Genomic DNA, 14,329 nt, shown 5'->3' on the forward strand with positions numbered 1-14,329 from the left:
ATTCAGCACACACCAATATTACACACAAAAAGTTGCAAGCCATCATTATTTACATACCAAATAAATGGACATGTTGCTTTTAATAGGTTGCCAACCCCTGGTCTGTTGTAAAGGCATTTAAAGTTTTAACAAACAGAACAACACAACCTTGTTGCAACTTGCAATATATGGCAAAACCAATTTCTGGTAATTTATCTAGGTAAATTTGTGTATCTGAACAGGTTTATTGGTAAATTTTTAATCCAAAGAAAAAACATATTGCTAAAATTTATTTAAAATACTATTCATAAGCATATAAGTTTATGCGGTACCCAACTAGGCTTGGGAGTCCTGGACCCCGAAAACAATATAGCACTGCAGAATTTTCTTTTTCTTTTTTCACTACTAATGCAAGTGCTAATCCCAATATTTTAAACTGAATGTATCCTATCACACACAAGCAAATATTTGCTTAACTTATCCTATTCTTTTCACTGTTTTCAGAGAAAACTTTCTTTAAAAATTACTTGAATTTAGACAGGGATGAAAATAACTTAGTGATATTGTGGTGACCTATGGCCATTCACAGCAACCATGAACAAAACTTGATGAAATTTATTATCTATTGATTCCTGAACTTTTAAATGTAATGTCAAGCCAAGAAGAACAACATAAATCAGCAACAAACATGCCAAGCCTCACTGAAATGAGTAAGTTTTTTGTTTTAAATTTGTTTCGGATTAGTAATGTTATGTTGCAGTCCATGACACACTTTACTTACACCAGCTCAAAGCCTAAACACTTGTGGTATCCAACGATCAAACAACTGCTACCATAATTGTAATTTTTACTTAAATGAGACAATAGGCTGATAAAATTGATTTACACAACTAGGCCTCTTTCTCTTAACGTTAATTTTTTAAGGAATCAAATTTTAATATAGAACCAGTTGTCATAAGGTTTATTACTTTATTTTTATACCTGTGGCATGTTTTGCTGCTCTCGTGCAGCGTGTTCTGATATCCTGTCTAATGCTGAATAGCAATGAATTATTGAACTCCCTGGAGTGAGGCTTCAGTGTATGGTCCTTGCTGACCACAGTGCTTCACTTGTACTAGACTTGGTTCAGTGGAATAAAACAACTGCCTATTGCCCTGTTTTTCATTTTGTACATGTGAATCATATTGATATGATTATACTTTAGGAACCACAAAATTTGTGTTAGAATGAGATGCCAAAATGTTGTTTTGTGTTTCAATTACTGGACTTATCTTTGTCTGCCAAAAGTAAACTAAATATTATATCCTAGTGTGTTGGAAATTTTCAGGTCATGTGTACTTTGTACATGAACATTTATTGTCAACTTTTGTGAGCGCGATTAGGTGCTTGCTTTGTCTGGAAGTTTTTTCCCAAACATTGTTCTTTTCAGTATGGTATCACTATCATTGTAGTGCTACTCTCAAAGAAAGTGCAAGATTTTAAAAGTTAGTTCCAATTTTTAAACTTTTTTCAAAACAAGCGTATTAAATGACAGTTTAGCTGCAGTGCATTTAACCTCAAATAACATTTGTATTGTCCTTCATGGCCTTTTGTGGTTACACAAAGAATGATAATAGAACATGAAATCTGCATTTAACCTTGTAATTGTTTCAGAAGAAACCATAGGAAACAATAATAAAATAGCTTCCTGTATGCCTAGACGACAAGAGGTGTAAGCCTAGGTTACTCTGTGGTCACAACTGAGACAGACTAAATTAGCAGTTGGTTTAGGTGTATCTGTGTTTGACTGTGGATTTTTGTAATATAGTTATGGTTACATTGCAGGCATGTGTGTTTGTTGAAAAATATAGGCTTGTTTTTAAAAAGAATGTTTCATTGAGCAAGTGTGATAAATTGTGGAATACAACATGATTTGTTGTGGTTTCCTCATATTTCAAATTTACTTTTTAGTTGTGTTTGAATCTTTTTGTACATTATGTGGCCAATCAAGTTTACATAAAGGTTACTTTCTAAATAATTATAGCGTTCTTACAACTATATTTTTTCTGCTATTTGGCACAGGGTCCATACTGTTGTTTAGTATGGCTAGACAAGTTTAGTACAGCTGCTGGGATAAATTATCTTTTTTCTGCTAGCTAAATGTTTTGTTTGACTAAACCAAGATTTGTTAATTAATCTATGACATGTCTAATTCTGTTGAATCATGTGTTTTTCTGTCTAAAGTGCAAAAAGACAATAAAAGACTCGGACCTAATCCATGTTTCTTGGGGCGACTAGTTGTGACCAAAAAATTGATAAACAGATTTTCATAAACCACCTGTGTTGCTGTAAGTCTATATTGAGGTCATGGCCACTGTAATACAATCAGTTATTTATTTTTGAGTCAAGTTATTTTATGGATCCTGTGTGTGCTATGCATTTTTCTTATTTTTTCAACAATGACCTTGTGCACACTCAAGACCAGTGGCCAATTATAGGGTGCTATGCTAACAAAAAGCTTTATGACCAGCTTGTAGGCGTTTTATGGCCAACATTTATTGCTGCAAGGAATTCGGATTAGTTGTTGCAAAGAAAATTTATCTTAAAACTTAAGGTTTTAAATCTTGAACCACAGTGCTAAACAATCCAGGAAAACAAGATAAATTGCTGAATTGTTTGTTATGAACACAGAAGATTTCTTATTTGCTTTTGTTTATTATTCAAACTAAGATGCATACTGAAGGTACATAGTTTAGTTATAGATTGACAAATTCCTGTTTTTGAATTAATTACATATTTGTTGCTAGGCGGTGAGGACTACAAAAAGGAAGCCCTTCAACGAGCAGCAAAAGAACGCCTTGATATTGTAAATCGATACAAAAAAGTAAGTTTGTTATAAATTAGAAACTATATAAATCAAATAGTAATCTATGAAAGATTTTTAAACAATGAATAAGCAACAGGCGACTTGAAAAGATTATTGGTAGGTTAGCAAATTGTCATACACTTGTAACTTCTTCAACCAAATTTTGCATTATTGGTTTATGATGTCATACTTGTTGCTAAGGGTGAAGACAGCGAAGAAGAGGAAGATAATTGGCTTGATGCAAATGCAAGAGTTTACAAAGTCACAGACCGATATGGTTTTCTACAGTTCGTCACTTTATCTTTTTTTACTCTTTTGCATCAAACCTGTATAAGACATTTAACCATCAACTATCACCTCATAATTCTCATACAAAAGCTTTGAATGAAAGAAATAGCTAAGCTCACTTGCTATTTCTCACAGTATTTTTTATGGCCACATTTTTTTCCAGGTCCAAGTTTTAATTTTATTGTAGTGAGGTATTACCTAATTTGCTTTTATTATATTTCCCCTAGCTGCAATTTAAGTAAAAAACATCATATTCTTTTAAATTATCTTTAAAGTATCATGGGTTTACACACGCATAGCCTGTTTGGTTTATAATAAATATTGGTAAAAGTGCATGTCCATCTCAACAGTGAAAAAGAACTCACTGATGTTCCAAGTCTTATGGAAGAGAAAAGAAAACTCACTGAAGTCAAAAGACAATTAAAATGGGTGAAAATGCTACAAAAGTGGGGAGCATTTGCTGGATCAGAAAAGGTGCCATTCTTAAGTCACACAGTAAAACTTTGAACACAAAACAACTGTTAAGTCATGGTAATGCCCTAATGACATTGAAAAGTCTTTAATGTTTTTGTTTCTCGTAATTTAACATCATGTTAACTAATGCGTGAAAACTAAACTTGTTTGAAACCCCATTTATGTTTTAATTGATTCAAACACATAAAATATACAATGATTTATTGCAGCTGCGAGAAAGAGTTTACAAGGGAATTCCATTGAACCTTCGTGGTGATGCTTGGTTGTTATTATTGGATGTGGCTAACCTCATGAAAAATGAACCACTGGCTTATCAGGTATGTGCAATTACCTGTATTCATTACTCCTCTGGTAATGATCTAATGAATAGCATTTCGTAACACTTGAAGTAATTTGTAGGGTCATTTAAATAGATTAGATTAAACCCAATATCTAAAATTAGTGGGAATTTGTTTAATGTTTAGAATTTTTCTGTTAAACTATGCAACCTACAGAGTTGTAATATTACAGAGTTAAATTCATTTAACTACTGCATCTATTTTGCATCATATAGTTAATCCATTAGCTGACTCTAATCATAGCTATGGTAATAACTCCAATTGTCATGCAAAACCTTGCCCCATGCTCTGTGGTTTGTTCACAGCAGGTTATTCTTGGGCCAAATGTGCTTTTCTTGTTCACCCTTTTTAGCAAGGGAAGTTAGTGGCCTGAGTTAGTCATGTCATGCATTTAATCTGATTCTTGAAAATCTTGTTTTTTTGTTCCAATGTGACGTTTAGTTTAAAACAAAGCAAGTATTTTGTTTTTTAAAGGAGATGAAAGTGCGCTCCCATGAACATTCCCCAGATATTAAACAAATTGACATGGATGTAAATCGAACTTATCGTGACCACATTATGTTTAGAAAAAGATACAGGTTTGTGATTTTGAATAAATTTCAAAAATACATTTAAATCCCTTTGTATTAACGGTTTAGTAACATCAACTGCCTTGTTTTTTATCTTGACTTGCATCTTTTGGTTTATGAAATCTTTGCTAGAATGTCAAAACAGGGATTCATGCCAAATCAACTTATGACCAAATAAGTAGTTGTGTGGAATTTATTGCTAGCTAGTTAGAGCCTAATACACCAGTTTTTAGCATAGATTCCCCAAAGTGGAAAAATGTTACAGATATATTGTCTGAACATTAGGTGAAATGTTGTGATAGATATAAACCAAATGTTCAACTAAATTCTTTCAGCATTAAGCAACAACAACTTTTTGATGTTTTGTCCGCTTATTCTATGTACAACACTGAAGTTGGATATTGTCAAGGCATGTCCCAAATTGCTGCACTGCTTTTGATGTACATGAGTGAAGAAGTAAGTGACAGCAATGCTTCATCTCACTTTGAAAAGTTAATTAGTTGCATTGAAGTTAATCTGTATGGTGGTCCTAAAAGCCCTCCATTCTCGTTTGTCAAATATTGATTGTTCCTTGGCACTGAAGTGCTTCTCTGAGGAACTCTGATTGAACCTTCTCTTAGTGCTGATCAATCTACATTTAGAATTGATTTGTTTAGGAGGCATTTTGGGCTCTTCATTCTCTTTTGTATGGAAAAAAGCACCTCATGCATGGATTTTTTATTCCTGGCTTTCCAAAACTCATGCGATTTCAAGACCACCATGACAAGATCCTTAAAAAGATGATGCCTAGATTAAAAAAACACCTTGTAAGTTTTATGTTAAGCAACCTAACTACTAATAAAATACTTATATATGGTTATACTAACGTTTTTGTGTAGGACAAAAATGAAATATTTGCAAGTCTGTACACAATGAAATGGTTTTTCCAATGTTTTCTCGACCGCTCCCCATTTCCACTAACTCTTCGACTGTGGGATATTTATGTACTTGAAGGGGAGAAATTGCTTACTGCCATGTCATATACTACATTAAAAATACACAAAGGTTTGTAGATATGGTAGTGGAGATGTTCTGTACAGCAAAAATTATGCCTATGATGTGATTAAATTTTAACCCCATTAAATGTACATCATAATGCTCTTGTAAGTATTTTTTTTTATATATGTTTCTTTAACTTATTAAAACTTACACCCATGTTAGTAAATTATCCAAAGTTGATTGCAGTGGTTTACCCACAGGCCCCCAGAATGTGAAATTTAGAAATGGCTATGCTCACTAAAGTACATGATCAAGGAGTTTCGTTGGTTGGTGCATTGTAAAATATTTCAAATGATGTTGTAACTATTAGTTGGATCCCTTAACCCCAAAATTATTGTCCTTTAAGTCCTAAATATGAAACAATTGTTTGTGCTGTGCATCTTGTTTGTCATTAAAAGTTTTTGCCCGATCAGCGAAGTAGTTTCTTTACAGCTCATAGTATGTGTACACTTTACAGTCAGAAGTGTTTTAGTGGGTTAGAATTGTGGCGGTTTATCGTATGAGACATAGGCGCCGAGATTTACAAAAATGCAAGGTGGCAGACATGAAATATGACGTCACTTTATGTGACGTCACTAATGCTTAGTAACGAAAAAATGTTTCGTCAAGTTTAACTGTTTTATTATTCCTTGCAATGTATTTGAATATGGTTACTAAACATTTTCAATTTTGTTACAGCTGTAATAAAGAAAATGGACATGGAAGGAATTGTTCAGTTCTTGCAGGAACAACTTGCAATTGATTTTGGTGCTGATGATGATGCTGTGGTTGAACAACTTAAAGTAAGTTTCAGTGTCATGTTATCAGTCCCTGTTATAGGAAACAGTCTTATCTGCAATACCAATGAATCCAACCAATGCCATGCAAAATCAAAGCAACCTGGGTTTGTTGTTTGAGAAGTTTAAAAAATTTAAATACAGTAAGGAGTTCTTGCACTTTTTGATGTATTGACACATTTTCACACATCATACAAAGCACAAAAAGACTTTTTTTAGATATAAAGTTAATGATTTATGTATGATTTTCAACCACAGTGCTTTTCAAAATATGGATTTTTTTACATATTTTATCTTGCAATCTCATTATTCATGTTAATAGGTAGACAATGTTCATTTTGTAAACGATGAGTGTAACTAGCTCAGTGGTTCTTAACCTTTTTGGTGTGGTTTCCCACTAAAGTCAATCACCAACTTCGAATTTCCCCCTCTGTTATTTTTATAATCATGTTTTGTGCCCTACGTTAACAAAAAAAATATTCTTTAAATGAAATAATTTTGTGGAGCGCTTGGTCTGGACCCTAAAGGTATACTGCAATCTTATTTAGTTTAAATAGTGCTTCTGTGAGAGATTAAACTTTTTGGAATACTGAAGAGTCTGCTCTGCTTGCATTGGTCATTTTTTGCATCACAATCAACAAAGGAAAGGCTTTTATTCGCGCACAACAGCAAAGTCATTGATGGTTTTAGTCTTGTCTGTGATGTAACAAACGGCCCTTGGATTTGTATGTGTCTTGTAAACCTTGGTGAAATTAATCTTACATGTTGTTGCAGAAAATTTTTAGTAAAGTAGCTTTCAACAGTTAATTCAAACCCGGATTCGACCATCGAGCCCGAGTTTGCTCTTTTCAATCTTACATAATTTCCCTCCGAAAACATTAAATTTCCCACCGGTTAAGAACCACTGAACTAGCTGTTTGTTTCAGACAGTTGTAACTAAAATTATGAAAAGCTGTTAAGTGAAGACCCCCATGAAATATTTGCACTGGTTATCAAATATGTATTTCAGGCAAACATGAACGAACTGAGGAAATCTGGAATGGATTTACCTCCACCACCAGGACAAGATGAAATGCCAAAGTTGCCATTTGGCAAAAAGATCCAGCCGACATTTGAACAAGAAACTGGTCTTCGTTCTCCAAGACTATCAGTCAAATTGAATCAAAGTATGTATACCAGTTTGTCATCAATTTTAATTCACATGCCAAATATGTCAATTAGGTTTTTGCCATCAAAATCGAAACAGTTTTTCACCATATCTTTGTCAGAGGTTAAAGCCACTATGTGGCTTCTTTCAAAGTTGTGATAGTCATAAGAACTACCCCGGATGTCGGGAATAAATGTCACGTGCCTCATAACCACATTTAACAAACACCTCACGTCAGGAGAAACTTACATAGCTTGTGTCGAAACACACCACTTCAAGTGACGTAACCGTTTTGTCTGGATTTTGTTTGCTCGTTCGGGAATACAGTATTTTGTTTTACACTGTTGTTTGTTAAAGTCACTGACAAATTGTTCGAAGAATTTATGAGTAGGACCTGTGACATTGACCTAATTCTGTTTCTCCATAATACTGTAACAGTTTCAGTTGCAGTAAAGTTCACCAGAAAGTAATTCCACGACATCTCTAAAAACTTTTGTTTAACAATTAAGTAATGCTCGTATTTTTTAGGTTCTTCTGTCCGCAAAAAACTTGAACAGGAAAATAAAAAGAAAAAGAAAAGCGGAAAGAAATTAAAGTCGCCCGTCGAACATCCGACCACCACTAACGGCGCAGTGACGTCAGGCGAAGCGTCCAGTGCAAGTGACGCCAGAATGACGACATCAGCTGAGGAGCCTGATGCGGTTTTGCAACAAAATGAGAAGAAAACCTCGCGAAAATCGAATCGCCGAAAAAGCGAGGAATCAAGTAAACCCGAAATTGATCTAAAATCAAAGAAAAAGTCAAATTCAAAAAAAGTTGCATCTTCGTCACATGACACTGAAAAAGCTGCGCCTCAACCTCAAATTTCATCCCAAGATAAAAATGGCAACACCAAACTTTCGTCCGATAATGGCCACGTGGATAAATCCCCTGCTAAAAGTTTGACGAAAAGGAAACCAGCTCCCGCAAACCTCGTCATACCTTCAACTGATAATGGCTCTTCGGTCGAATCGCATAACTCCGCAACGCGCGAAATCAGCCCGGCAAGTAGTGACAGCCGTTCAAAGCTTGTGTGGCGAACTCCAAGTCCCAATAAGATTTCACCGGCGAAAAACGATTTTGATCATGCCGATACCCACACCACTGCGAAACCACGCAGAATTTCCAAAGACAGTCCTGTTAAATGGCTACCACAAGATGTCGCTGAAGATCAAAGTGATTCCTCTACTAGAAAACGCACTGTGAACAATTCCCGTTTTGTAAAGTCGAAAAGCACGGGAGGATTGAAATCGAATACGAAGCAAATGTCATCCAGCAAATCACAGGTGAGATTTTAAAACCGTTTTTGCCTTTTGGTTTTGATTTCTTTTTGTTTTGAGTATTTTTTAGCCTCTCATAGTGTAGTAGTGCATTGTGTTCAACAGTTTTGAGTTTAATTGTAATGCACTAACATAAATACTAATTGACCAAACATGCCTTTGAAATCATGCATTTGAAGCAGCCTGCTTTTGCGTTCTGACTTTTATGCATGTACTGTATTGGCATCAAACCATATTCATTTATTTACTTTAAACTGCTTTTTTTGTTAGCCTCGCTGGCTGGTCAAGATTGCTTGACACCACTGGTAAGAGATATTTAGTTTTGTAGGCACTGTGTTGTTTTGTTGAGTGACAAAGAACAGAATTCGTTACCAGACTGACGCTTTACCCACTGCATGTCACAGGTTGACTTAACTTGTATCAACACCAATTTAAACATTTAATTTGTGTTTTGTCAACTTTAACCAATTTGTGTTTTCGACCAATAATTGTGGTTGCAAGGCTTGCCTTAATTTTATCAACCTGTTATATATATATATGATATTATTCTAGAACACATGTTTTGAGTTATAATTTTGTTTGTGGGGTGGGGGAGGTGGGGGGTCTACAGGCTTGCAATTGCTGCATTTCATAGCATGTAATAACATCACAATAACAACAATCAATATATGTGTTTGCTGCAAGATGGCATATATAGCAATTAGTACTTTTTAGATGTCATGTGCTTGTGGCTATATGATTTGTTTTGTGCAAAAACAAAGTGCGTCAATTAGCAAAGACGATCTGTCCAGGCAAAAAAAACATGGGGCAAATATATTGTTGACATTCTTGCAGGGAATGCAGATGTACAAACAATTTCTCATAAGCATTTATTAATGTCAAGAATATACTGTTAAATTTTGTGAAAAAAAATTTTTTTAGTTAATCTTTCATAGCCTGGGCAGAAGTCGCATTCACTTCGTTGTATCAGAAATTAGTCACAAATAAACTTACAAAATGTGTTTGTTTGTTTGTGTTGTGATTGATTTAATTTTGTAGCCAATCACCACTAACCAGCCAGTGATCTTTTGCTTGTTTTTTTCTTTCGTTTTCACAAATCTGCAGCCCATTCACATTTTCGAACCGTCGACAGGCCAGCGCGCGATCTTTCTCTGAACAACAGGCCAACGAAATCAGCCCAAGCACATCTGAAGAACTACTAACAAACACTGTTTTCACGGCATCAATGCCACACCACCACCACCATCACTATCCTAAAACAGGGGTTTTCCCGTTGCAAATGGCGTCAAGTAGCCGCCCGTTCAGTGTTTATGACAATGTAAAAGCGGGCTTGACTGAAAGCGAGGACGATCTCGATGATGACGTACAGCGTGCCCTGGTGCCCTCTGCTGGTGCCGAGCGTGATGAAGATAGCGAGTTTGAAGCGAAAATGGAGGTACGGAATCGTATAGTGAACTACATGTACACATATAAATTTGCTGTATTAACCAATCCTGCTTTGTTTGATAGGCAGTTTGCCGTAAACTGTTAGCTGGCATAAACATTTGCAGTGAAAGAGTAATCAATCTGCGTTAAAACTAGAAAAAAAATTGTCTTGGTTTTTGTACAAAAATATCCCGGACCTTTATGCGTGATGGTTTTAATAGATGTTACATACCAACTTTGTGTTCAGGAATCGCTTGAGAATTTGCGCGAACTCACAGCTCGCCTCAGCAGAACGCCGAGTCCTCACTCCGATGCCGCACGGCCATCCCACAACAACCCACGCCAAGCGTCCCACCGCAACCCATCACTCAAACCCCCATTGCCCCAATACAAGCGATCGCGTTCTGTGGAATTCCTCGACGAAGGAACTAGCGCGATACCATACAGTGCAGCATTGCCAACCAGCAATGTTACGAAGTCTGTTAGCGCCATGCAGCTTAGCAAATCTGTCGATCACGATTACGACCATCCTCGCCCAAGTTCGACTTTTCAGAAGGCAATAGCTGACGCTGGTATTCTTACTCCTCTGCCTAAACCTCCAAGCTCGAGCAACCTCAACTCCATGTCGTTTCCGCGCCGAACTGCCGTCATGACATCCAAACCGGAAACGAACCATGACAAAGAATTGTGGGTAAGCCGCAAAAAGAGTTCTTGGGGTGAAACGACGCTTGACAAGCAACAAAATACAGTTCTTCCAACCCTTGCAAACTTCGTCGAACTGCGTTCCTCTGGGCGCATGGAATCGCAACCGATGCCCGTTGATTTTGGTTTGCGCGGGCATAACGGCAACAATAATAGTGTTGTGTCGACCAATCGGCACCCAAGTCATCAGCAAGCGGTCATTCGGCCATCGCACAGTCAATATCGACGGGTGGACGTTCCATCACAAGCTCCTCAAACCCAACGCAATCCTCCTACTGGCAATAAGTACAGTCGACACGTTGCTGGGAGTATGAGGGTGGTCCGTCACGATGTGGATCCTATCTCGGACCAGTGGATCGACGTAACTGGCGTCTCACCAAACCACTCGCCCCAGATTCCGAATCTCCATCAGCATCCTGCAACCAACATCAACCGATCCGTTTCTGCCATATTACCAAACCGCGTCGAAATACGTCATCGTCAGGCAGAGGTCGCACCCCCACCCTACCTCGCCCACGCAAATAGGGGAAGACGTTACGTCATACCAGATGACGTAACACATGCGTCGAGCTCATCGTGGTCGCGCACGAAACGTAAGAACAGCTCTAGCATTGCGGTGCAGACGGATGGTGCCAACGATCTTTCGCGCAGCACCATGGTTTAATTTTAATAGCAACATCAAACAACGTTGTAATGCATAAAGTAATAGACGCCAATTACTAAATCGCTGCGTTTATTTTTTTCCATCAAAAAATTGCTAACGCAGTGCATACAGTTTATTAAAACTGGACCTATAAGATTTCTGAAGAACTATCTCTTCTCAGCTATGTGGATAATACAGCTATTGACGCTTAAACTTTGTTTCACACGTACTTCTAGTTGCCATAAATCGCTTCTCGGGTAACTTGCGCGTTGCAAATATCTTAGTATGTCGCCAAACATGTTCGTAGCGCTCATACAGAAGCCCATACATGGGCACTTATCCAACGTAATGTGCTTTTACTAATTATTAAGTATGATTTTTATTATTTTGCCAACCAACGCCCGTAAATGTACACAAAGATACTGTAAATATGCGAGCGTTGTTTTCATCCACTCAAACGTATTTATTATTTATTCCCGCTATGTTGCGGGTAACAGCAGTATTCAATCGCGTTTATATTGCAACATAACTAAAAATACAGAAGAAACATGTTTTCCTCTACTATGCACATAAATGTAGCAAATTATGTTATTTCCGAACCGGTTTAATCTGACCGTCGGGATTTTACAACGTTTAAATGTCGAACATGTTTGTAAGTGTTGTGATGCACCAACCATGAGCAATATAAAGATTCTTGCTGCATACGAACAAACTATTCCTGCCGATCAAACGTCTGTTTTCTCCTGTGATGTAATACTTTAAAGCCACAAACGAATTGCTATATAATGTCGGCTCTGACTTTCCTTTACTGTGTACACAAAGTAATTCTGCTTGGTGGCGCTGTATGTTATGTCGAGCAAGTTATAAGTTGTTTTATCTATTTTCCGTTTGTTACATAAGCGCGTTGATCGCAGACAGCTTTTTTCATCTGTCATCAAGCTACTAATTTCTCTGTTTTCTTTGCTGTAAGCTCCTGTTTTTACTCGCTTCGTCATTTGAAACTCCAAGCAATAAACATAAGTTTTCGATTGATTTTGTAAGACACGTTTGGCCAGCTGTCATGGCCATGTTGCCTACATTTAAAATAAAGATAACTCAAGGTTTCAATACATGTGTAGTTATGGCAAATATAAAATTATATAGCAGTTATGTAGTGACAATAGCACCACTCAATACCCAGCGACTGTACCTCAACAATACATTCAAACAGGAGCAATTAGAACTCCCCGACCCCTTTAACAGCAGATGCATGACTTTTAGAAATTTAGTTTAAAGAAACTTTACCAAAAAAGTGGTCGTAAGCTTGTTTTTATATCTAGTAAGTTAATTAGAAATATAAAAAACAAGCTGAAATTTAATGGTGAAAATAACGGCCCAAATAGACGTAAAAAGCGACATGCTTTATTGTTCAAACGTTTCGGCAAATGCTCATGCCATCATCAGTGATATGAAGGCCACATCAATTGCACCCATTTATATACACTTTAGTCGCATAAAAGAATGATAAAAAGGTGCGAAACAAGCGTCGCATAAAAACGATAGATAAAAAAGGTGCGCAGAAGCGAGGTGTATAAGCCACCTGCAAATGTGTGCGTCTGACCAAACAGGTGCAGAGCAACAGTACTACGACATACAATATATTTACAAACAAGGAAACAATAGTAGGACAGCACGTCACATCAAAAATACGCAATAAGTTAATTAGGTATTAAACAAATACAGAGGAACCGACTTAGAATCAACGTTTAATTCCGGTTTATAGCGTTGAATGAAAATTGATTCCAGTAACATTAGTCGATAGCGGTCCCTGGCTGTCCCAAGAACTTCCAGGTTTTTAAAGTCCACTACATGGTCTTTGTTGGCCTGAAGGTGTTGACACACCTCGGACGTTTCGATTTGTTGGTGTTCATGAACTCGCGTTCCAAGGTTTCGCCTGGTTTCTCCAATGTAGGTTTTTCCACAAGAACATTTCAGTCTGTAAACAACCGAAGATCGGTTGAGTAATCCTTGCATATCTTTATGCACAAATGCTTTCACAAGCTTCTGTGTTTGGTGGAAAGAACGTACACGGACCTTTCCATCTGTTGCTTTAAGGATAAAACTGAAGAGTTCTTTCTGTATGCGGTGGTTGATGACGTGCTGTCCTACTATTGTTTCCTTGTTTGTAAATATATTGTATGTCGTAGTACTGTTGCTCTGCACCTGTTTGGTCAGACGCACACATTTGCAGGTGGCTTATACACCTCGCTTCTGCGCACCTTTTTTATCTATCGTTTTTATGCGACGCTTGTTTCGCACCTTTTTATCATTCTTTTATGCGACTAAAGTGTATATAAATGGGTGCAATTGATGTGGCCTTCATATCACTGATGATGGCATGAGCATTTGCCGAAACGTTTGAACAATAAAGCATGTCGCTTTTACGTCTATTTGGGCCGTTATTTTCACCATTAAACTTATGAACAGATCCGTATACAGTGTTCCAAAGCTGAAATTATGTTGACAAAAAAGAGTCCGAAAATATTTACTTACAAAACAGTCTGCAAAATCTGCGAGTTGCATCAATCACGTGATGGGTTGCTGCTAAGCTTGGAATCTCAATATGGCAGAAACAGCGGATCAAACAGCAACACGCTATGGTGTAGACCAGAGTTGAAAACGTGCCTGAAATTGGAGCCCGAACCTGAAAATACAAGCCCAATAGCCTACTTGGCCCGAACCAGAATCGTGTTTAAGAAGCCCATTGAGGCCCGAAAGTTTGATTTCCAGGCCAATGCATAGAAGCC

At 37.1% G+C, this 14,329-nt stretch overlaps 1 protein-coding gene across 1 annotated transcript; it reads left to right on the forward strand.

Moving 5' to 3' along the window:
- Positions 1-463: 463 nt before the first annotated feature.
- On the forward strand, positions 464-12,575 carry LOC145239196 (uncharacterized). The gene is made up of 14 exons (XM_080102481.1): positions 464-689; positions 2,766-2,842; positions 3,026-3,111; positions 3,463-3,586; positions 3,796-3,903; positions 4,399-4,502; positions 4,829-4,949; positions 5,150-5,299; positions 5,372-5,537; positions 6,210-6,313; positions 7,317-7,473; positions 7,983-8,779; positions 9,906-10,208; positions 10,446-12,575. Exons 1-14 carry the CDS (start codon positions 629-631, stop codon positions 11,562-11,564), a joined length of 3,477 nt encoding a protein of 1,158 aa, XP_079958607.1. The 5' UTR covers positions 464-628; the 3' UTR covers positions 11,565-12,575.
- Positions 12,576-14,329: the final 1,754 nt, after the last annotated feature.

The sequence above is a fragment of the Phallusia mammillata genome, chromosome 7 (assembly GCF_965637545.1).
Source record: "Phallusia mammillata chromosome 7, kaPhaMamm4.hap1.1, whole genome shotgun sequence".
Classification (NCBI taxonomy): domain Eukaryota; kingdom Metazoa; phylum Chordata; class Ascidiacea; order Phlebobranchia; family Ascidiidae; genus Phallusia; species Phallusia mammillata.